We start from the raw sequence: 18,912 nt of genomic DNA, 5'->3' as shown, positions 1-18,912 counted from the left end.
GAGAAGACAAATCTCTGACGTGATCTCGCGAGCGCTCGTGAGACCGGGAGCGTGGTCGAGGCACCTTTCATTTGCTTTGCCTGCCGTTGGTGGAGGCGGCAGGGTGGAGCCCAGCCCTGGACCGCGGATGTGCGCCGTGCACCAGAAACAATGGGAAACAAGGGCCCATGCGACCATCACTTAACCCTCCACTTGTATGAATCCATCTGCCAGGGTTCTTCACAGTCAAGCATTCAGGCTTTGAAGCTTTGTATCTACACAATCAAGCCGTACCCTCAACAGCGCTTGTGTTGGAGAGACAGCCGCCGGACTTGGCTGAAACGCACGACCTGCGGCTGCCAATTTCGCCGTCCCGCAAGGCTGGCGGCATGGCGGAAGGCTAGCCCAACGCCCGCTGTCGAATTTCGTATCTATTATCGCTCCACATTTATTCGAGCCAGCACCTACAAACAACCGCAAGGGTTACTGTTTTCTGGTCGCCCTCGTCGCCTGCGCCTCCGGCAGTACGAACAGTGCATCTGCTAGAGGAGGCCCGTGGTACTCGCGTGGCAGCCCGCATGGTTCACTCCCCAACCGTACACAACGTTTAGCGGACTGCTAGCCGCCATGTGCTAAAGTGCCAGTAGGCCTGCACGTCATGACGCTTACACTACATGACCACAGCGAGCTGCATGAAGTCCTTCGTTGGCGGTCTGGGCCTACAGTGCGTAGGGGGCACCCTGTTCCTGATCGTGGACCAGGTTCCTGAATCCTTCTGTTTCACATCACTGACTCAACTACGACGTTTTGGTGTTCGAGCCAATCGATGCCAGGGGTATGCATTCCAGGCGTGTTCTACACATTTCCTCTCTAGGTATAGCGTATTGCTGGCCAATTCGAGGCTGGATCCTACTCAACGGCACTCGGACGTCGAACGGTGCATCTAACCTGTTCCTGTCGCTGGAAACCCACAAATCACCACCATACTTGCTTAACCGAGCTGTCATGTCCGGGGGTTCACGAAGCAGGATTCACTAACTGCATCCTCCTCGAACGGGACGGGAGCATCTCGAAGCCACATCATGGAACGTATAAGAGTTATGGGCCGCTCATGGATGGAAAGGCACGCTTGACGCTCACATTCATTTTACATACACTCTTTCGGTCTTTGAATTCTTCACTTGTCCATTCAATCACTCTTTTTGAACCGTCAATCTCTTCAACAACCAACCACCAACCAACAACATGAAGTTCTCTCAGGTCCTCGCTGTTGCGGCTGCCAGCCAGCTCGCCTCTGCCCACACCACCGTCTGGAACATCCTCGTCAACGGAAAGGATGCCGGTGTCGGTAACTCCGCCGGTGGATACATCGACTCTCCCCCTAACAACAACCCTGTCACCGATGTCACCTCCCAGGCTATGGAGTGCAACGTCGCCGGCACCAAGGCTTCCAAGTCCATCACCGTCAAGGGTGGCGACAAGATCGCTTTCCAGTGGCACCACGACTCCAACTCGGCCTCTGACGACATCATCGCCTCCTCCCACAAGGGTCCCATCATTGTCTACGCCTCGAAGGCTGGCTCTTCGTACTCGTGGACCAAGCTCTGGGAGGATGGTCTGACCAACGGCAAGTGGGCCGTCGAGAAGCTCCTCGCTGGCTCCTACACCGGCAAGCCCGGCCAGCACGACTTCACCCTCCCCCAGCTCGCCCCCGGCGACTACGTCCTCCGCCCCGAGATCAACGCCCTGCACGAGGGTAACCGTCTTGCCGGCGCCCAGTTCTACATGGAGTGCGTCCACATCAAGGTCGAGGGCAGCGGCACCGCGCAGCTCCCCGCCGGCGTCAAGTTCCCCGGCGCCTACACCGCCAACGACGCCGGTGTCCTGTTCGACATCTACGCCGGCAAGACCAGCTACCCGATCCCCGGCCCCAAGGTCTGGAACGGCGCTTCCTCCGGCGCCGCCGCCCCGGCTCCCGTCAAGACCACCACCGCCGCCGCTGCCCCCGTCAAGACCACCGCTGCCGCCGCTAAGCCCACCACCGCCAAGACCACCATGACCACCGTCGTCAAGCCCGCCGCTACCAAGCCCGCTGCCGCTGGCTCCGTTGCCAAGTACGGCCAGTGCGGTGGCATCGGCTACACCGGCGCCACTGGCTGCGCCGCCAGCACCTGCACCAAGCAGAACGACTACTACAGCCAGTGCTTGTAAGCGCTTGCACGTCACATCATAGCATAGCATAGCGAGGCATGAGCACGGCGTTTGGAGCGGTGATGGCAGGGAAGAAGCCTGGTATCTGGGGGTTCTGAGGCCGCGAAAGGCCGCTTTCGATTCTACTGTATATACCTAATGACGAATGGACGTCGAGTTCTTGATCCACTACGCATTTTGCCCCTTGTGCGCTCTTCTCGTGATGTGATGTGATGTGATGTGATGTATAAAAGGCCCGGGCCAATATATTGTAAACGGCTCCAGCTGGATGGGGGTGTTGGGCGTGGCTGGGCAGTGCGTCTGGGAAGGTGGTGTCGCCGATAACTGACTGTTGACATGACTCTGTCTTGCCCCTAGTACATACACTATAGTGCACCATGGATTCTGTAAAGTGCCAGCTATTGAATCCATCTGCCAGTTGATTGCCATGCGCCCTTGCCAAGGCAGATATCCACGACAAGCCATCCTCTGCACAGTCCCCCTCCGAGCATCACCCCGTGCTCCCCAAGTGAACCAAATGCCATTGTTCTGTACGATGAACGCCCTGAAGTTCGCAGTCTCTCGCTTCTAGCCCCAGTCTCCCACAGGCTGGCCGCTGTTGACGGAACAGCAAAGCACCTCACGACTACCAGCACCGGGCCTCGAATATCTAGAGCGACAAGGCAATTCGCCTGTGGTGCTCGGAACCACTCACCGCGGCCGGCGCACTCTACGAAGTGACCCTCCCACAGCCACGCACCCAGCCCAAGCCCCTTCCTCGGAAAACGCCCGTGTAACCGCCTTCGAACCCATATCCTCTCGTGTCCACGCTCGGCTTCCTCCCAGATGACTGACAGGACATGGGAGGTCTTCAAGGTTACAGGGTTGATTTTGAGAAAGGGGCGGAGGGAGTGTTATGTCTACAAGACCAGTAGTGTCCTGCCAGGCCAGGAGAAGTGTTGGCAGAGAACAACCGCATTGAGGTAGCAGAAAACACGGACACCGGGACAGCGTGCTTGCGGTCTCGAGAACCGCGCTGTAGTGATTGCAGATCCGAAGGACCCGATGCAGCGACCGACGGCGGTGCGTTCTCCACATCCTACCACCCTCTGCGGGAAGCATTCTGAGCGGCACTCAGGCAAGACGCACATGCTACCCGCGCAGTCTCGCAACACGGCGTCGCAGCCAGCCCTGTTCTTGGTGATGTAGTTGTCAAGCTGCTTGAGGTCTGTAGTGTAAAGCAGTACCTGCTAGTGCGGATGTTAAACTCCTTGCCGTATCTGTCTCTAGGACACATCGCGGATCAGCTGGGACTCGAATTCTACACACGACGAGTTGCTTTGCGCCACGCGGTCGACCTGTCCTTCGGCTCCAACTGCTGGTATGGGCTGTGCGTGGTGATCGTGTGGTGTGCTGCAGGACGGCGTAGGGGTTTGGGAGGGAAGAGGTGGGGGAGGTGTTTGGGTGGGGGGCGTGTCGAAGGGGTTTGTGAGTAGAGAGATTACAGAGGGGTGTGCGCGGGTTGTTGGTCTGAGGGTGCTGCGGTATGGAGCGCGCTGGGCAGGGTGCTGGTGGGCTTGGAGGGTGGTGTTCAGGGTGTCTGCTTGGAGTTGTGGCAGTGCTGTTTGGTTTGAGCAACGCTGTGACTAGGATCTTCGGAACAGAGCCTGTCAGCCCGTCTGGTGGGATGAAGATGTGTGATTTTCGTCTAAGTGGTATGTGGCTTTGTTGACCGGATATAGTGATGACCTCGAACTGAACGCCTCGCAATGCAACCCCCTCTTATACGGTCTATGACAAAAGAAACCCCGCCACCAGGCCCGAAGTGCCGTCCAACACCACTCAAGCAGCGCACTTCTCCTTCCCGCTATACCGCTCTTCCCGCTCCGCCACCGCCGCCACCGGGGCATGCGCCGCGCCCCCGTGCTCGAGCAGCTCCTCCGCCGCCGCCCGCTGGTTCAGCAGACTCAGATACGTCTGCCAGCCAATCGCGATCACGCCGCCAAAGATACTCCTGTACTGGATCGGCACGTACGTGAAGCTAAACGCGGTAATCACGGGCCAGAACTTGCAGCTGTTGACCCAGCTCGTCGGCACGGTGCGGCGGATGCGCTCGGCGCACTCATCCAGCGACGCGCCCGCGAGCAGCGTCTGCATGCCAAAAAAATACGAGTTGAAGACGGGCGTGAAGAGGACCTGGCTCACGACCACCTGCGGTTGTCAGCAAAGCGTCTGCACGAGGGGACGAGCACACCGACCTTGGCCGTCAAGCTGAGCATCTTGGACGGGTAGTTGAAGTTGACGCTCAGCCACAGGAACCACTTGTAGCTGGGGATGCTGCTGAGGCCGCCGATGACCACCGCGCGCCCCGTCCGCGCCCAGTCGCGGTCCTCGCTCCACGCCTGCACCCAGCCGCGCTCTTCAACGTCCTCTTGAAGGCCCCCCTCAAGTCCCCCCTCCGCTTCCTGTACAGCTGTCGGCTCAGCAATCCCCTGCGCAACCATGTCCCCAACACAGTATATAACCAATGAGCTGACAAACTGCGTCCAGTACGGCCTGCGCGCTTGCACGCGTCCGTACGCGCGGAACGGCTCGAGCGCGGGCTGCAGCCACAGGTACCCGGGGCCGGGGATCGAGGTGGGCGGGGCGGGTGCAGACGGTGCAGACGGTGCAGACGGTGTAGACGCAGCAGACTTCGGTGTCGGTGCCGCTGGGGTCTGGGTGCTGTGGCCGCGGCGCACTGCTCGCGGACCACAGGTCGAGGGTCTCGGAACGAAAGTGCGGTTCCGAGGATAAGTGATGCGCCGGGGGCTCGCACGGAGCCAGGCGCTGGCGGTTGGTGTCATGGTGGGTGTGGTGGGCTCATCGAGTCTGTGGGCACAGAGGGTGGGAGAGCAGAAGCGACATTTTGAGGAAACGTTGGGCGGTCATGGGCGAGGTCGGCTGGTTGGGGCCGCTGGCGCTTTTCCGAAACCGAGGCCGGTCGCGGAAAGAAACGCTCAGGGTCGGGGCGCTAGTGGGATGGCGCGATGGGGCACGTGGGTAGTGTCACGTAGGGCCTGTGTCTAAGGGGGTTTGAATGCGGGTGGACGGGGATACGGTATGAGTGGATAGCTATGACGGGAGTAAGGTGGATGATCAGGGGTGGTGATGTGGTGACATGGACACGGTGCTAGTCACGTGAGACGAACTTTCACCACATGCAACCGGCAGAAAGTGCAAACCCCAAGACACGCATACCGTAAATTCGCACGTTGTACACCCCCTGATATAGTACACCCCCCTATAGCTTAGTACGTAGTAAACTACGTGCCTGCCAGCACGTTACCTAAAGAAGCATGCTAGAAGAGATAATCTATAAGTAAGAAGATAAAGTTATCTTTAAATAGTAGAAGAGAGAGAAGGGAGATATAGGAGAATAGTAAGAGTAAGTAATCACCTAATAGGTATAGAACTACTTCTCTGTTTTACCCCTATTTCTTCCCTTTAACGTGCTACTATGTAGTCTTTTTCTTATCTCATACTCTTATTTAGTACACCCCCCTACCCTTTGACACCCTCCAAGACTTAGTCCTTAGCAAGACTTCACTTAGTACACCCGGGTTTTACACGCCCGAGTTTACTTTACGGTAGTATTTGCAATAGACCGCCAAGCTACACAACCCCCCCTCCACACTCGAAGCGCGCCCTACAACACCGCCATCCCCACCGCCACAGCCGCCGCAACACTCGCCCACCGCCCCAGCATGCTCCCCGCCGCGCCCCCCACCACCCCCGTCCCGCTCGCCACGCTCTTCACCCCAGTCTCAACTTGCACCCCCTTCGCGGCCGCCACGACGCCATCCCCGCCGCGCCGCTGCCCGCCCGCACTCACACTCGACGCATCGCCCGTGCTGCCCGCCACACACAGACTCGTCTCGTTGCGGAACATGCGGTCCGCGACGCCCTTCCACAGCGCGGTGACGTCCGTGACCATGGGCGCGGTGAAGAACATCCGGCAGTCGGCGGCCTCGTACATGAACTCCAGCGGCGTGCCCGAGGCGTCGTTCTGGCGCAGGTTGTCCTTGAGGTTCACGCCGCCGGCGATGCGGCCGCCCTGGTAGGCCGAGCGCTTGAAGAGCTGGGTTGCGAAGGCGGTTTTGCCGAGGTCTTGGGTGTCCCATTGGGCTTGCTGGGCGGGGCTGCCGAGGCTGCGGGGTGTTAGGGATGTAAGGGGGGAGATAGGGGGGGAAGTACAAGTAGGTGGCTTGCATGCGCAGCTGGATGTCGTCCCAGGAGAAGACCTGGGCGCCCTTAGTGCCGCCGATGCCCTGCATGGGGCCTTCCTGCGGGCGCCCGCCGACCGCGATGGTGCGGACTGCGCCTTGGTTCTTGAGGAGCTCGGCGGCGATGGCGCACGTGGACGAGCACATGCCGTCGTGGAGCTGGGTTGTCAGCAACACATCGATAGATGACTCGAATGACTTACCATGACCATGTCGGCGGCCTGGAACGGCTGCGGCGTGCTGGTCTCGTTCTTGTTCTGGTCGAAGCCGATGACCGAAAAGCCCTGGTACGAGGTCGAGATGGGGTCGCTGTAGTTGTAGCGGATGGTGGTCGTGAACTGGTCGCCGTTGGCCGTCTGCGGCCCGAACGCCGCGTCCGAGGAGCCGATGGCCTTGTTGTCGATGTCGAGCTGGTGCTGGAAGTTGAAGCTGGCAGTGAGCCCGATGATGTCCCCTGAAGTCACGCCCTGACCGAACGCCTGAGTGAAAGCGGTCTGGTTACTCTGCACGTACGTCTTGCCTGCGATGAAGTCGCCGGTCAGCTGATACGCAGCCTTGATGGCGTCGTTGGCACGGAAGCGCGTGCCGCCGAACGGCTCCTGGTCGGCCTGAGGATAGACCTGTTTGAATGTGTCGTAGCCAAGGATTGCGTTACCTGGATGAAACGTCAGTACTTGGCTCCCCGCAATGTTTTCGGTTGTTTCGCACCTCCGCCGTTTCCGCGCATGTCGAAGATCATCTTGGTCTTGCCTTGCGCCTTGCACATGCGGATGAAATCTCTCATCACGTTCTGGAAGCTCTGGACGTCGGGGGAGTCGTACGAGGGGATGCTGAGGACTGCGACGTTCTACAACTTGTCAGCCTAGCCAATGATCGTACCATGCAGCTTACATCATATCCGGTGCCGTTGATATAGTACCCGCCAATCGAAAGATTCGGGTTGAGGATCTCAGCCTTCGGGTAGCCAATCTGGGACGGCGTAGGCGTAGCAGTCGGCGTCGTGGTCCTATTACCAGAAGGGGTGGGCGCCGGCTGCGTGATCTGCGAGACCGGCTTGGGGCCAGTGCAGAACTGCTGAAAGAACGTCTGTCCGCTGTTCACACCAGTGAAGTTGCCAAACACAACCGCAACATTCATCTGGTTGAACGTCGTGCCATTGGCGAACTCCATGGTCGTGTTGGGCCCCTGATACTGGCCCGTTCTGAACGATCCCAAGAACACAGTCCCGGACGCAATCAGCGCTTGTGATGGGAACAGCGCGTTCCACCGCGTGTCCGCGTCGTGGAAGTCGGACTGCGCCGAGGCCTCGCCTAGATACGTCATGGCGTCGACGCCGTTGATCTTCTTGACCGCCGACGGCTTGAACGCCGTGTCATTCGCAGCCCGCCGGATATCCTGGTACAGAAACACCTCCGGCATCGCCTTGCCGTCGGACGACACCGCGACCAGCTCCGTGCCCGGCGGGCGCTGGAACTGCATCGCCGACGCGAGGATGTCGGGCTGGTACGCGAAGTGGTTGTCGTACGCGCGGTTGAACAGCATCATCATGCCCATCTGAAACTCGTACTCGGTCTTGAACGTCCCGTTGGCCAGCCCCTTCTGCATCCGATCCAGCTCGCCCACGATGTCCACGGGCTTCTCCGTGTAGTTCGCCGGCGGGCTCTTGAGATACGCAATGTTGGACTGCCACTTGACGAACAGCTTCATGTCGTCGATCAGCTTGACATTGCCGGCCGTGTCCAGCGGCACGGAAGCCAGACACCGCATGCCCATCTCGGCCGACACGACCTTGCGGGAGCCGGGTGGTGCGGCGGAGATGGCGCGGTTGATGGCTGCGCACGGCTCGCCGCCAGAAGAGGTCGAGTTGGAAGCAGAGCCCCCCGGTGCTGTGGACGTAGAGTTTGTCGTCGCCTCGGCGCCGTCGGTCACCAAGTCCACGGCCGCTTGGGTCATGACCTCTTGCATATCCAGGTCTGGAAAGTCCGGCACGCCGTACATCCATGGATGCGGATTCGCTGCCACGAGGCCGCAGTAGGCCCCCAGCAGGACAGTCGAGAGATGCATTCTGTCGATTAGTTTACGAATCCGAGGTTACCAGAACCGATTAGAGAATTAGTATAAAGCGATCCAGCGCCAACAGAAGCGAATTAGATACCAAAGAAACAGTGCACACGAAGACAAAAAGACCGCACCCTCGCTCGCAGAGCTGAAGAGAGAGATAGAGAGCAGGAGACTTCACCATGTACCCACCAAAGCCCTCACGGCACCCGTAACACTAGCCGCAGCCAAGTGCTCGCCCACAGCCGCAGCGCCTTGTCGCGCAGCACTCGGGACGTACTAAGAACAGCCCCGCGCGCTGCAGCATAGCTGAGGCATTATAGAAACGGCGAACCTCGCAACGTGAGACACGAAACAGCCCGTGTGTCCGCCGCGCATCCTGTGATGGCTGGAGAAACACGCAGCAAGCTGCCGGCGAGCAGGGCAGCGGTTCATCCGAGGAACGCCCAGATTCTCCCGCCAGCACGGCGGTCGAGTGGGCGGGAACGGGTGCTGTGGTGTTGGCACCGCGGATGGGGGGGAGCAGTTGTGGTGCGCGAAACTGACACGAAACGGTGTCGGTGGGCTAGGCTGTGTTCAGCTAGCCCGCTGTGTAAAGCCATGAATGCATTGTGCTGCTCGTGCTCAGGGTTCCGTAGTGTTAGCTTAGAGTCTGTCGACTGATTTAGCACGTGTACGAAGTAGGTGTGTCGGACATGGATCCACAACCCTATCTCGCAGAGGTCAGCACGTGCAACAGCGGTACTGCCCTCTCACGTTGCAGAATAAACGGCGATCTAAGAATATAAGCCAAGTACACCACACAACAGCAAAGTAGGGAAAACACTAAAAAACTCTATACAGTACTTTTTAACCTACAATATAGGTACTAGTTTACTACATTCTAGCTTTAGGTATTATGATGGCTACAAGTTGAGTATTCTGCAAAGTTGGTAAACTCAGGGTCTAATGACATCCGCCGTTTCCTCTGAAACGTGAGAGCGGCCGTTGAGCCCCGCGCCAAAACAAGATCCTCGAACCATGGGAAAAGCAGTGTGCCTACAGCAGCGCGGAGATGACTCGGAGATGGACGGGGTGATGGAGGACTCCAAGAAACACGCAGACACACAACATCGAAGCATACAGATGCAGTTTGCCTCCATATATTGATACCCTACTGATATCTTACGACCACCCTGCTCAAACGCTTGCCCGCCTACTCGTATCACCCACGATGCTATCCTATCCAACAACACTCAAAAATGCCAGTAGTACAATAGACACATTGCAACGCTCGCAAACCTAGTCAACTGCGTCAACACCCCTACCCCTTCTCCCTCCCTGCTTCCAATCCCATCCTACTTCCGATACCGATTCCTTAGCTCATCAATCTCGCGCTGGAACCTCTCCATATCCTCGAGTATACTATTCGAATCCTTCCGCGCCTCCGCATTCGCCGCACCCACCGCCTCGCTCATCGCACTGCCCGCGCCAACATCCTTACCCAGATCCGTACCCTTGCCCAACCCCGCGCCCGCCAACCCATCCTCGGCCTCCTCGCGCGGCGACACCAGCGCAAACTCGGCACCCTTCTCATCAGGCAGCTCGCCGGCACCAGCATCGAGCCCAGCCTGCCGATCCAGACTAACGCGCCTGCCGACCTCGAGGCTAGCACGGCGGTTATCGACACTGGTGCGGCGCAGATCGGTGCTGGTGCGGCGGCTCTCGGAGGGCGACGGGACGAGCGGGCGCGGCTGGTCGAGACTCGAGCGGGAGGAGCCGTTGCGGCGGCGGGGCGGCGGGGGCGGGGGCGGCATCGCGGGGGAGGTGTCGGAGGACGCGATCCGGGAGTTGCGTTTCGACGCGGGCCGGGGGGTGGGCAGGTCGAGCTCGTTTTCTAGGGTGCTGCGGCGCGAGGAGGCGGTTGTGCGAACCGAGGGTGCGCGCTGGGGGGGTGAGGCGGTAGCTGGGGTGGTGGAGGAGCGGTGGTCTGGTAGACGGGCGCCGTGGCGTGACGGTGGTGGAGGGGGAGGTGATTTGAGGCTTGCGGTTGTGGTGACGCTGCTTGCGATCTCGCCGGGCGTAGGTACCACGCCTGGAGCCGGGGCTTCGAGGGAGTGTTGCGAGGACAGGGTCAGCGAGGAGCTGCTGCGCGAGCGGTGCTCGGTGGACGAGTGGCGTAGTTGGCTCTGGCGGCGGGCCAGTGGGACGGGAGGGGGCGCGCGCTTCTGTCGCGAGTTGGAGCGGCTGAGCGGCTGCTCGAGGCTCGCGCTCAGTGGAGTGGTGTCGCGTGTCTTTTCGGCGGTATCAACCGATAATAGCGGTGGTTGTGACTGCACGGGCGTCGGCGGGAGCGGCTTGCTCGCGTCCGAGGCGTTTCGCGATCTCGTCACAGGAGACGGCGCGGCTTCGCTCGCGGTGAAGCTGTCAAACGACACTGTCTGCGGCTGGCGCGGCGAGACAAGCTTGCCGTGGCGGTGCGCGGGCGCTGGCGGCGGCTTCCGCTTCGACCGCGTCCGCTCCGGCGTCAGACCCGCGGCGCTGTCGTCGTCGGAGCGCGCCATCTCGTACGAGGTCCGCGGAGACTCGGCGGGGGCCTCTTGCGCGGGCTCAAGCAACGACTGGCGGGATATCGACGACGTGTCTGTGCTGCTGCCGCTCTCGATGGCCACCGGACCTCCCGCGCCCGGTGCTGGAGCTTGTAGAGGCGCGAGATTCTGCGCCTGTCGCGGAGACGGTGCTTGCCGCGGAGACGGTGCCGGTCGCGGATACGGCTTGCCGGTCAGGAGCATGTTCTTGAAGCTCTCGACGTCGAGCGACGCCCGGTTGTTGCCTGGCGCCGCGCCTTCCGCGGGGCCCCGGTCGTCCCCGCCGGCCCTCCGCGGCTCCATGGACGCGAGCGTCTTCGCAAACGGATTTGCGGGGACCACCGACGGCGAGAGCGCGGGGAAGTTCACCCCAGAGCCTGCGTTCGCGCTGGTGTAGCCCTCCGGGGCCGCCATGTCATGGCTTCGCGGCTCGCGGCTGTACGCGCCAGGGGAGCTGTTCGAGTAGCCCGCTGACGGGGGCGATGTGCTGGCGTACCGCGGCAGCTGCGGCGCGAACTGTGTGCGTGGAGAGTCGTCGGGGCTGGCATAGGCCGGTTGCGGCGGGATGGACACGGCGGTCGACTCTATGCGGACGTGCTTCTTTGTCCGCGGCGGCAGGGCGGCGGGGTGGGCGGGCACTGTGTCTCCATTACTCTTCTACCGCCAGGGCAATCTGAAGCAACGCAGCGGCATACCGTCATGCTCCCGGGCGCCCGCTGCGGGCCGGGGCGTGTCAGAGGAGGGCCGCGGAACGGCGAGGGAGACGCGGAACGGGTTCCCAGACGACATGGCGCAGTCAGGGGCAATGCATTGCTCTATGTACAGGGCGAGCTCGAGCGGAGCGGTGTGTGTAGTGCTGAACTTTATCGGCTGCCTGCTGATGCTCGGCCGCGATGGATCGCCGTCCGGCGTGGGCGGACATCTGGAGGGACAGCGAACGACCCCACCATCCAGCGCGACTGTGCACCAACATCACACCGTGCCTGGCGAGTAACGCTGCTGGCCGCACAGCCGTGTCTGATTGGTCTGCTGCGTGCTTGAATGCAAATTGCGACTGTTAGGCCTCCAAATGCGTACATTGGCACTGCGTCGGCGCACATTGACACTGCGTCACCACGGTAAGCCTCGTATCATCCTATCAACTCGGCCCACGGCTCCCTCCAGCTCCGAGCCTTCCTCGATCTATGTCCCTCATCCATGTCCCTCAATCCATGTACACATGCCAGCCGGCCTCGCAGCCAAAGTAGCTGCGCGCGAGCTTCCCCCCGCTCTCCGTCGGCTGGCTAAAGGCCGTGAGGCGCTTGTCCACCGTCAACCCATACGTGAAGTCGCCGCGTGCGACGTCCAGCAACCGCCGTGCCAGCCCCTGCTTGCGGAACTGGCTCGACACCCAGATCCTCGAGATGCCAAGGAGCACCGTGTCTGCTGCTGTGCTCACGGAAATTGACGAGCTCTGCGATGGTTGTTGCTCAGACGCAGTGGCAGATGCATTGCCAGATGCATTGCCAGACGCAGTGCCAGATGCATTGCCAGACGCAGTGCCAGATGCATTGCCAGACGCAGTGCCAGATGCATTGCCTGATGCGTTGCCAGATGTATTGCCAGACGCAGCGCCAGACACATCCCCTTGCGCCAGCACAGTAAACGCCTCCCTAATACTCTCCGCCAGACACGCCGCCACGCACTTCTGCCCGCGCACGTAAAGATACACCTTGAACCTATCGCACTTGCTCAGCGCAGCCCCCTCGGCCCGCGTCGTCTGGCTCCACAGCTCCCCATCCGCGACAGGCACAGCCGCGAGTTCCGCATTCACGACCCTCAACACCTCGCTCGCCTTGTTGCGCAGCGCCGTCGCATCCCTGCGCCCCACGACCGCCACGAACCCGCCGTCGCCGCTCCAGACCTGCTTCTGCCGCAGCCGCGCGGCCGTGGCTTTCGTGCAGTCGACGCCGCCGCGGTTCGTGGCGTGGAACTTGTTGTGCAGCGCCACGTCGGCCGCGTTCGAGGGTATGTATTCCATTCCGCATGTGCGGCAGGCTTTGCGGTGCTGGCTGGCGAGGTCGAGTTGCATCTGCACCATGCGCTTTTTCTTTGGGGGCGGCGGCGGTGGCGGCGTGCGGTGGGTGTCGCGGTTGCGCTCGGACAGCGCTGCGGGTGCTGAGACGCTGTGCTTGAGGTTTCGCCGGAACAGTGAGAATACCGGGCGTCGCCTTGCGTCTGCCGGCGGCGAGCTGGCCAGCGCTGGGGACGAAGGGGGGGAGGATCGCGTCGGCACGTCTGAGGTTGGTGCGTCTGAGGTTGGTGCGTCTGAGGTTGGTGCATCTGAGGTCGGTGCATCTGAAGTCGGTACATCTGACGTCGGCCGCGACGGTTGTGGACTGGAACTCACCCGCGCGGAGCTCAAACGCGCCGGCGACGAACATCCCACAGGCGATGCGGGCGCAAGTACTGTAGAAGGCGATGTAGGCGCAAGTATCGCAGAGCACACATCCCTCCCCTCAGCGCGCTCGACGCGTCTGCGCTTAACAGGCGACTCGTCATCCCACCGCGGCCGTTTTCTGCCGCGAGTACGTCCTCGCGACTTTCCTAGCACACCGTTAGCCGTGCCTGCGTCATCACCTCAAAAAACACACACGTACTTTGTAGCGTTCGGGAACATGGCGGGTACACAGCAATGACATGAACATCCATGGTGTTGACGCGCGGGCGACGCGCCGCGCTAAAACAAGGGTCCCCGCCCCGCCAACCTCACGTCACGCCGCGCACCACGGAGAGTCCTCAGGCGAGCCGCAACGGCGCGGCCGTGCAGATGCTCCGCGGACTGTGGGGCTGCAGATGGCCCAACGCGGCTGTCGCGCCGCGCGGATGCGGAAGGTGCTTCGGGCGCCCCGTAGGCGCTTGCAGCCCCAAGTGCTGACTGCTCATCCGTGAAAATCTGTGTGGAGGCGCGGGCTGAGAAAGGGCGGCACAAGGGCGGACTGCGGCTGCCTGGACTCCTGGAGACGCGGGTCTGAAGGTCGGGGGGATCGTGAGTCAATACTCGGCTGCCGGGGCACGTATATACGGACAGCTCGGCTTGAAGCACGACGTCTTGTTTTGAGCACGCGAGACGGTTTTCGCGGCGGCCAGTACTCAGATCCGAACACGCGATCCAGCACGCAGACAAAATACCTCGCAGACACGCGCCCTCCGTACTCGCAATGGCTGAAGCATCCCCCGCCATGAAAGCGCAACTCGACGCCGCAACCCCCTCCACGGAACCCTCCCCCTCCCCGCCCCTCCCGGCCCCCATCTTCACAACCCCGCGCCTCCTCATCCGGCCCCTGCACCCGCAAGACGCCCTCTCCATGGCGCACCACGCCAACAACCCGCTCGTGGCGCAGTACATGAACGGAACCTTCCCATCCCCCTACACGCTCGACAGCTCGCGCACCTGGATCGCCATGAACGCCGCCCCGCCGGTGCTGAACTGGGGCGTATGTCTTCTCGACGCCCCTGACGTCGTGATCGGCAGCTGCGGACTGAAGCCCGGGGCCGACGTGAAGGCGCACGGCGCGGAGATCGGGTTCTGGCTGGGCGAGAAGTACTGGGGGAAGGGGCTTGTGACGGAGGTGCTGGCCGGGCTGGTGGAGTGGGTGTTTGGCAGCGAGGAGAGCAGGGTCGCGCAGGTGGAGGGGGGGAGGTGGACGAGGTTGTGGGGCGGGGCGTTTGCGGAGAACACGGGGAGCGTGCGGTGTTTTGAGAAGAACGGGTTTGTGAAGGAGGGTGTGTTGAGGGGCGCGATAGAGAAGAACGGGGTGGTGAGTGATTATGTGGTGTTTGGGTTGTTGAGGGGGGAGTGGCTGCAGAGGAGGCGTGGGGATTAGGGGCCTGGTTTTGCTATATAGGACTGTAGCTGCATGAGAAGTATCTCGACGGGCACGTTGTGGCGCGCCCGCTTTATTACGACGCATCTGTGGTCTGCGTATTTGCTGTTTGGCCCCGAGATCAGCTCTTTGGCCTTCTCCGCGCCCAGCATGTCCGTCAGGCTGTACACGGCGACTTTCCTGCCGCGCCATATGGTTGTCTTGAACTCCAACTCGGGTATCTGTAGCCGCGGCTGCATGTGCGGCACAAGCGGCAGCGTATACCAATACGGCGACTTGTGCGTCACGCCCGGCGAGGCGTGGGGGTCGAGGAATTTGCTAAACTTCACGGCGAAGTGCGTGGCCAGCGCCTCCAGCTCGACGGTGATCGCTTCACAGCGGTCCTGACATTCGTCTGCGCGCGTGCGCAACGTGCCAAAGACCAGGACGGTGCTCACGTCGTCCACAGCATCAATGTCCTCGGTCCGCGGACTCGCAACAGGACACAAGCGGCCCCGAAACGAAAAGTTCCAGCTCAAGCGATCCACAACTCGTTTACGCATCAGATCCAGTATCAGCTGCGCCATGTCCTCACGCCACACCAGCTTGCTCAGCTTGCCCTGCTGCATTGCTTGCATTGCGCGCGGGTGGAGCAAGCCCATCCACCCCTTCTTCTTGCCCATCTCTTGCGCAATGACCTGCCGACTCACGAAGCGCAATGGGTGGCCGAGGTGGTTCGCGTCGGTAGTCAGGGAGACAGGGAGCAGCCACGGGTCGCCAGTCGCGGGGTGCGGGCGCACGTGCAGCGTCGTGAGCAGGTCCGAGGGCAGAAAGCTTTGGTTTGCGCGGCATTCGCGGACAGGCGACGCGAGTGCGTGGGCTTCATGCTGTGAGCGCGTGCAGGTCATGGTGTGCGGGGCGCCTACCAAACGGGGTCTCCCACAGCTTGCGCTGGAACGGCGTGAAGTCTGCGAACCTGGGCTTGTCCTTCTTCTGCTCATGGCGCGACCGCTGCGCGAGCACTACTGGGTCGAGCAGTGGAGGCAGGGGAAGATCTCTTTTCCCGTCTATTCTCTTGCGCACCGTGCGGTAGCCATCTTGCTCTGTAGAGCCGAGTTCGCTGCCTCTCAAAGGCTTGACGTGCTTGGAATTGCTCGGGCGCTGAGCAGTCGAGATGCCCCTAGCTTGGCTCCAACATGGTCCCAGGCGTCGCGTCCATTGGCCTGGCATCAGAGGGGAGCGCGGGTGCGGGAGTGTAGTGAGGAACTTTAGTAGCTCCGACAGCATGGACGCAGCCGCGGACTAGTCACTTGGCGTCATGATGGAGCTCTAGCATCGCCTCAGAGCGAGCTTCCCAGACAACACCATGGCGACTTTATTACGGCGAGCAGCGCGGCCGAGCGTCATCACAGGAATATGTAGGAGCGGAACCAGGTCGATTTCGAGCCAATTCGGCTTCCCTACCGGCTATGCGCCTCCACAGCAACAGCATGCGCCGCGGGCAGCTGCACTCCCGATTCCCTACGTGACCGAGACAGTTGTACGTGTGCCAGAGAACCGTATTGAATGTAGCTGACTGTGCAGGGTGGAGGGTGGAAAACCTCCGACATCTTCTCGCGCCTGCTGCAAGAGCGCATCATCTGCCTGAACGGCGAAGTCGAGGAATCCATGTCCGCCATGATCGTCGCCCAGCTACTCTTCCTTGAAGCCGACAACCCCGAAAAGCCTATCTCGCTCTACATCAACTCGCCCGGCGGCAGCGTGAGCGCCGGCCTTGCCATCTACGACACCATGAACTACATCCGCTGCCCAGTGACTACAATATGCATGGGCCAGGCCGCGTCTATGGGGTCGCTGCTGCTGTGCGGTGGCCAGGCTGGACAGAGGTACATACTGCCGCACGCGAGGGTCATGATCCACCAGCCGAGCGGAGGGTATTCGGGCAAGGCCAGCGATATTGCGGATCACGCAAAGGAGATTCTGCGAGTGAGGGAGAGGCTGAACAAGATCTACCAGTCGCACTTGACGAAGAAGAGGAGTCTGGAGGAGATTGAGAAGTTCATGGTCGGGGATTACTTCATGGACGCGCAAGAGGCGGTCGACTTTGGGATTGTCGACAAGATATTGGAAAGACGAGAGGACGTCAGCAAGGAGTAGGGCACGCGGGCGACTCAAGCTGAAGAGAGAAATTCAAGATGATGTTCCTCCTTCGACCTGACCAGCTGTGAGAGACCTCTATGGAACGATTGTTTACCTACAAGATAGGCAATGCTTAACCAAATGTTCGCTTTGGGTATGATACCTACAGGTTCTGTAATGAGAAGAATCTGCAACTTCACCCGTACCCTTACTTGGGTGAGAGAGGATCCGCAGCTCCACTCTTACCTTTACTGCGGCACTACGGCGGGAGGTATAAGGCTCAGTCCACCACCACTTCTCCTCCACCACTCCACCACTCCACACACCACGAGTACTACAGCTACACTTCCACTACCACCAGGCGCCTGCAACAATGCCTCCCCGCAAGTACATCAGCAAGCGTGGCCCAAGATCTCCAAAGATGATAGGTCCAGCCAACGCAAGAGCCGGTAACAGTCACTGCCCCAGCCCTTCAGGGTCCTACGCTAATCCTTAATGCTGTAGTGTTGACAGGCGAGGGAAGTAACCCATACTCTAATAGAAAAGCAACGGCAGCCGCTGCGCAGAAGGCCATTGCACGGAGGGCCGCCGCCCGGAAGGCCTCTGCTAAGAAGGCTACCGCCAAGAAGACAGAGGGCACCAAAGCTCCAGCTCTCACTTCAACTGCCCACAACCATTGGTTGTATAGAGGACCGATCCATCGTGGAGTCTCCAAGGCCCGCGTGTACATCCAGAACATCCGCAAGAAAGCACGTCGTAGTAAGTAAGATGGATGTTGCCTGGTCAGGACTATTATTGAACTATTACAGAGGGTACACTCGACTTGTACATCCACAACATCCGCAAGGGAGCACGTCGCAGTAAGTAACATGGATGTTGTCAACATAGGACTATTACTGAACTATTACAGAAGGCACACTCGACAAATCTCCAGACCTCCAGAAAACGACCAGATTGCCCGCCCCTCCAACCCCATTCCGCCGCATGATCCGTGAGATGGGGAACGAGATAGCAGCTGCCGGCGCCATCCGTTGGGCGCCCGAAGCTCTCGAGATTCTGTGGATGGAAGCTGAAGAGCTCCTGACAGCGGTGCTTTCAAGTACGTGTCTTTGCTTGTAATAGTCTGTAACAGTCTAACACTTCCTCCTAGCTGCAGACCTCTGTGCTCGACACGCTGGCCGCAACACAATCATGCAGAGTGATATACACCTCTCATGTCGCCTCGCTTGTATGCTCCCAATGAGTCCTCAGCTGGCGGCGGCCCTTTTGCCAATCACACGCAAGCGTGAACATACGCAAGAGTAAGCCCAGCTGCCAGAAATGGTGTTCTGAGAGTGAATTGGGATGCAACTCTGGACTTGCACGGCTTCAGTCGTCTTACCAATGCCCCCAGGGAGGCTTGATTCATAGGTCCAGAAGAGACGTAGATTAGTATCAAGTCAATCAATTCTCCCTCATGTTTCGGGAATTCGGCGGATGAGTGACCGTCAAGCTGACCAACTTTGACACAGAAATTGTAGCTATGATAATACTTAAAGCCAAGATTTTGTTTGATGTCACCTATATTGTAGGTAAAAAAGTATTCTTCAGGGGGTTTTCGTGGTTTCCCTACTTCGCTGTCGTGTGGTGTACTTGGCTCACATCCTTGGTCTGCCGTTCCTGCAACGTTGGCTTTGTGTGTCATGTTCAAACTGTTACCTAACTCGATCCAAGGAGACGAAGAAACACATGATTCCAAGTAGGCATACTATGAATTCACACGACAATGGCAGCCGAGGTCTGTAACGGATTAGTGCCTGTTTGAACGTTTGGAGATGTCAACTTCACAACCGACCCCGGATACTTGCAAAAATTCGTGGAGTTGCATAC

The 18,912-nt window shown here is 60.0% G+C and overlaps 9 protein-coding genes across 9 annotated transcripts; 4 read left to right on the top strand and 5 right to left on the bottom strand.

The window, feature by feature from the left end:
- Positions 1 to 1,224: 1,224 nt before the first annotated feature.
- On the top strand, positions 1,225 to 2,190 carry C7974DRAFT_307547 (endoglucanase-like protein II; the record flags this gene model as incomplete). The annotated part of the gene is made up of 1 exon (XM_046138132.1): positions 1,225 to 2,190. The coding sequence occupies one exon, from the start codon at positions 1,225 to 1,227 to the stop codon at positions 2,188 to 2,190; it is 966 nt and encodes a 321-aa protein (XP_045998947.1).
- Positions 2,191 to 3,766: 1,576 nt separating this feature from the next.
- On the bottom strand, positions 3,767 to 5,271 carry C7974DRAFT_390107 (uncharacterized protein). Its single transcript, XM_046141442.1, has 2 exons — positions 4,428 to 5,271; positions 3,767 to 4,380 (listed from the first exon to the last, which is right to left on the bottom strand). The coding sequence occupies exons 1-2, from the start codon at positions 5,013 to 5,015 to the stop codon at positions 4,012 to 4,014; spliced, it is 957 nt and encodes a 318-aa protein (XP_045998946.1). The 5' UTR covers positions 5,016 to 5,271; the 3' UTR covers positions 3,767 to 4,011.
- A 586-nt stretch (positions 5,272 to 5,857) lies between these two features.
- C7974DRAFT_355539 (uncharacterized protein) lies at positions 5,858 to 8,731 on the bottom strand (the record flags this gene model as incomplete). The annotated part of the gene is made up of 5 exons (XM_046139576.1): positions 7,326 to 8,731; positions 7,143 to 7,281; positions 6,638 to 7,089; positions 6,406 to 6,593; positions 5,858 to 6,359 (listed from the first exon to the last, which is right to left on the bottom strand). Exons 1-5 carry the CDS (start codon positions 8,496 to 8,498, stop codon positions 5,858 to 5,860), a joined length of 2,454 nt encoding a protein of 817 aa, XP_045998945.1. The 5' UTR covers positions 8,499 to 8,731.
- A 1,000-nt stretch (positions 8,732 to 9,731) lies between these two features.
- On the bottom strand, positions 9,732 to 12,055 carry C7974DRAFT_147184 (uncharacterized protein). The gene is made up of 2 exons (XM_046135698.1): positions 11,755 to 12,055; positions 9,732 to 11,697 (listed from the first exon to the last, which is right to left on the bottom strand). The coding sequence occupies exons 1-2, from the start codon at positions 11,846 to 11,848 to the stop codon at positions 9,830 to 9,832; spliced, it is 1,962 nt and encodes a 653-aa protein (XP_045998944.1). The 5' UTR covers positions 11,849 to 12,055; the 3' UTR covers positions 9,732 to 9,829.
- Positions 12,056 to 13,806, bottom strand: C7974DRAFT_147183 (sister chromatid cohesion acetyltransferase-like protein Eco1). Its single transcript, XM_046135697.1, has 2 exons — positions 13,699 to 13,806; positions 12,056 to 13,645 (listed from the first exon to the last, which is right to left on the bottom strand). The coding sequence occupies exons 1-2, from the start codon at positions 13,748 to 13,750 to the stop codon at positions 12,264 to 12,266; spliced, it is 1,434 nt and encodes a 477-aa protein (XP_045998943.1). The 5' UTR covers positions 13,751 to 13,806; the 3' UTR covers positions 12,056 to 12,263.
- Positions 13,807 to 14,259: 453 nt separating this feature from the next.
- Positions 14,260 to 14,867, top strand: C7974DRAFT_411189 (GCN5-related N-acetyltransferase-like protein; the record flags this gene model as incomplete). The annotated part of the gene is made up of 2 exons (XM_046143537.1): positions 14,260 to 14,810; positions 14,846 to 14,867. The coding sequence occupies 2 exons, from the start codon at positions 14,260 to 14,262 to the stop codon at positions 14,865 to 14,867; spliced, it is 573 nt and encodes a 190-aa protein (XP_045998942.1).
- A 54-nt stretch (positions 14,868 to 14,921) lies between these two features.
- C7974DRAFT_307574 (uncharacterized protein) lies at positions 14,922 to 16,134 on the bottom strand (the record flags this gene model as incomplete). Its single annotated transcript, XM_046138133.1, has 2 exons — positions 14,922 to 15,784; positions 15,831 to 16,134. The coding sequence occupies 2 exons, from the start codon at positions 16,132 to 16,134 to the stop codon at positions 14,922 to 14,924; spliced, it is 1,167 nt and encodes a 388-aa protein (XP_045998941.1).
- A 136-nt stretch (positions 16,135 to 16,270) lies between these two features.
- On the top strand, positions 16,271 to 17,061 carry C7974DRAFT_411187 (Clp protease-domain-containing protein; the record flags this gene model as incomplete). Its single annotated transcript, XM_046143536.1, has 2 exons — positions 16,271 to 16,444; positions 16,489 to 17,061. 2 exons carry the CDS (start codon positions 16,271 to 16,273, stop codon positions 17,059 to 17,061), a joined length of 747 nt encoding a protein of 248 aa, XP_045998940.1.
- A 178-nt stretch (positions 17,062 to 17,239) lies between these two features.
- Positions 17,240 to 18,457, top strand: C7974DRAFT_147153 (uncharacterized protein). Its single transcript, XM_046135696.1, has 5 exons — positions 17,240 to 17,492; positions 17,548 to 17,802; positions 17,853 to 17,903; positions 17,954 to 18,142; positions 18,194 to 18,457. Exons 1-5 carry the CDS (start codon positions 17,417 to 17,419, stop codon positions 18,346 to 18,348), a joined length of 726 nt encoding a protein of 241 aa, XP_045998939.1. The 5' UTR covers positions 17,240 to 17,416; the 3' UTR covers positions 18,349 to 18,457.
- The last annotated feature ends 455 nt before the right edge of the window (positions 18,458 to 18,912 follow it).

This window comes from Boeremia exigua (genome assembly GCF_020726555.1).
Source record: "Boeremia exigua strain MPI-SDFR-AT-0100 chromosome Unknown C7974scaffold_4, whole genome shotgun sequence".
Classification (NCBI taxonomy): Eukaryota; Fungi; Ascomycota; class Dothideomycetes; order Pleosporales; family Didymellaceae; genus Boeremia; species Boeremia exigua.
Note: the sequence above shows the minus strand (reverse complement) of the source record. Positions and strands in the feature narration are given on the sequence as shown.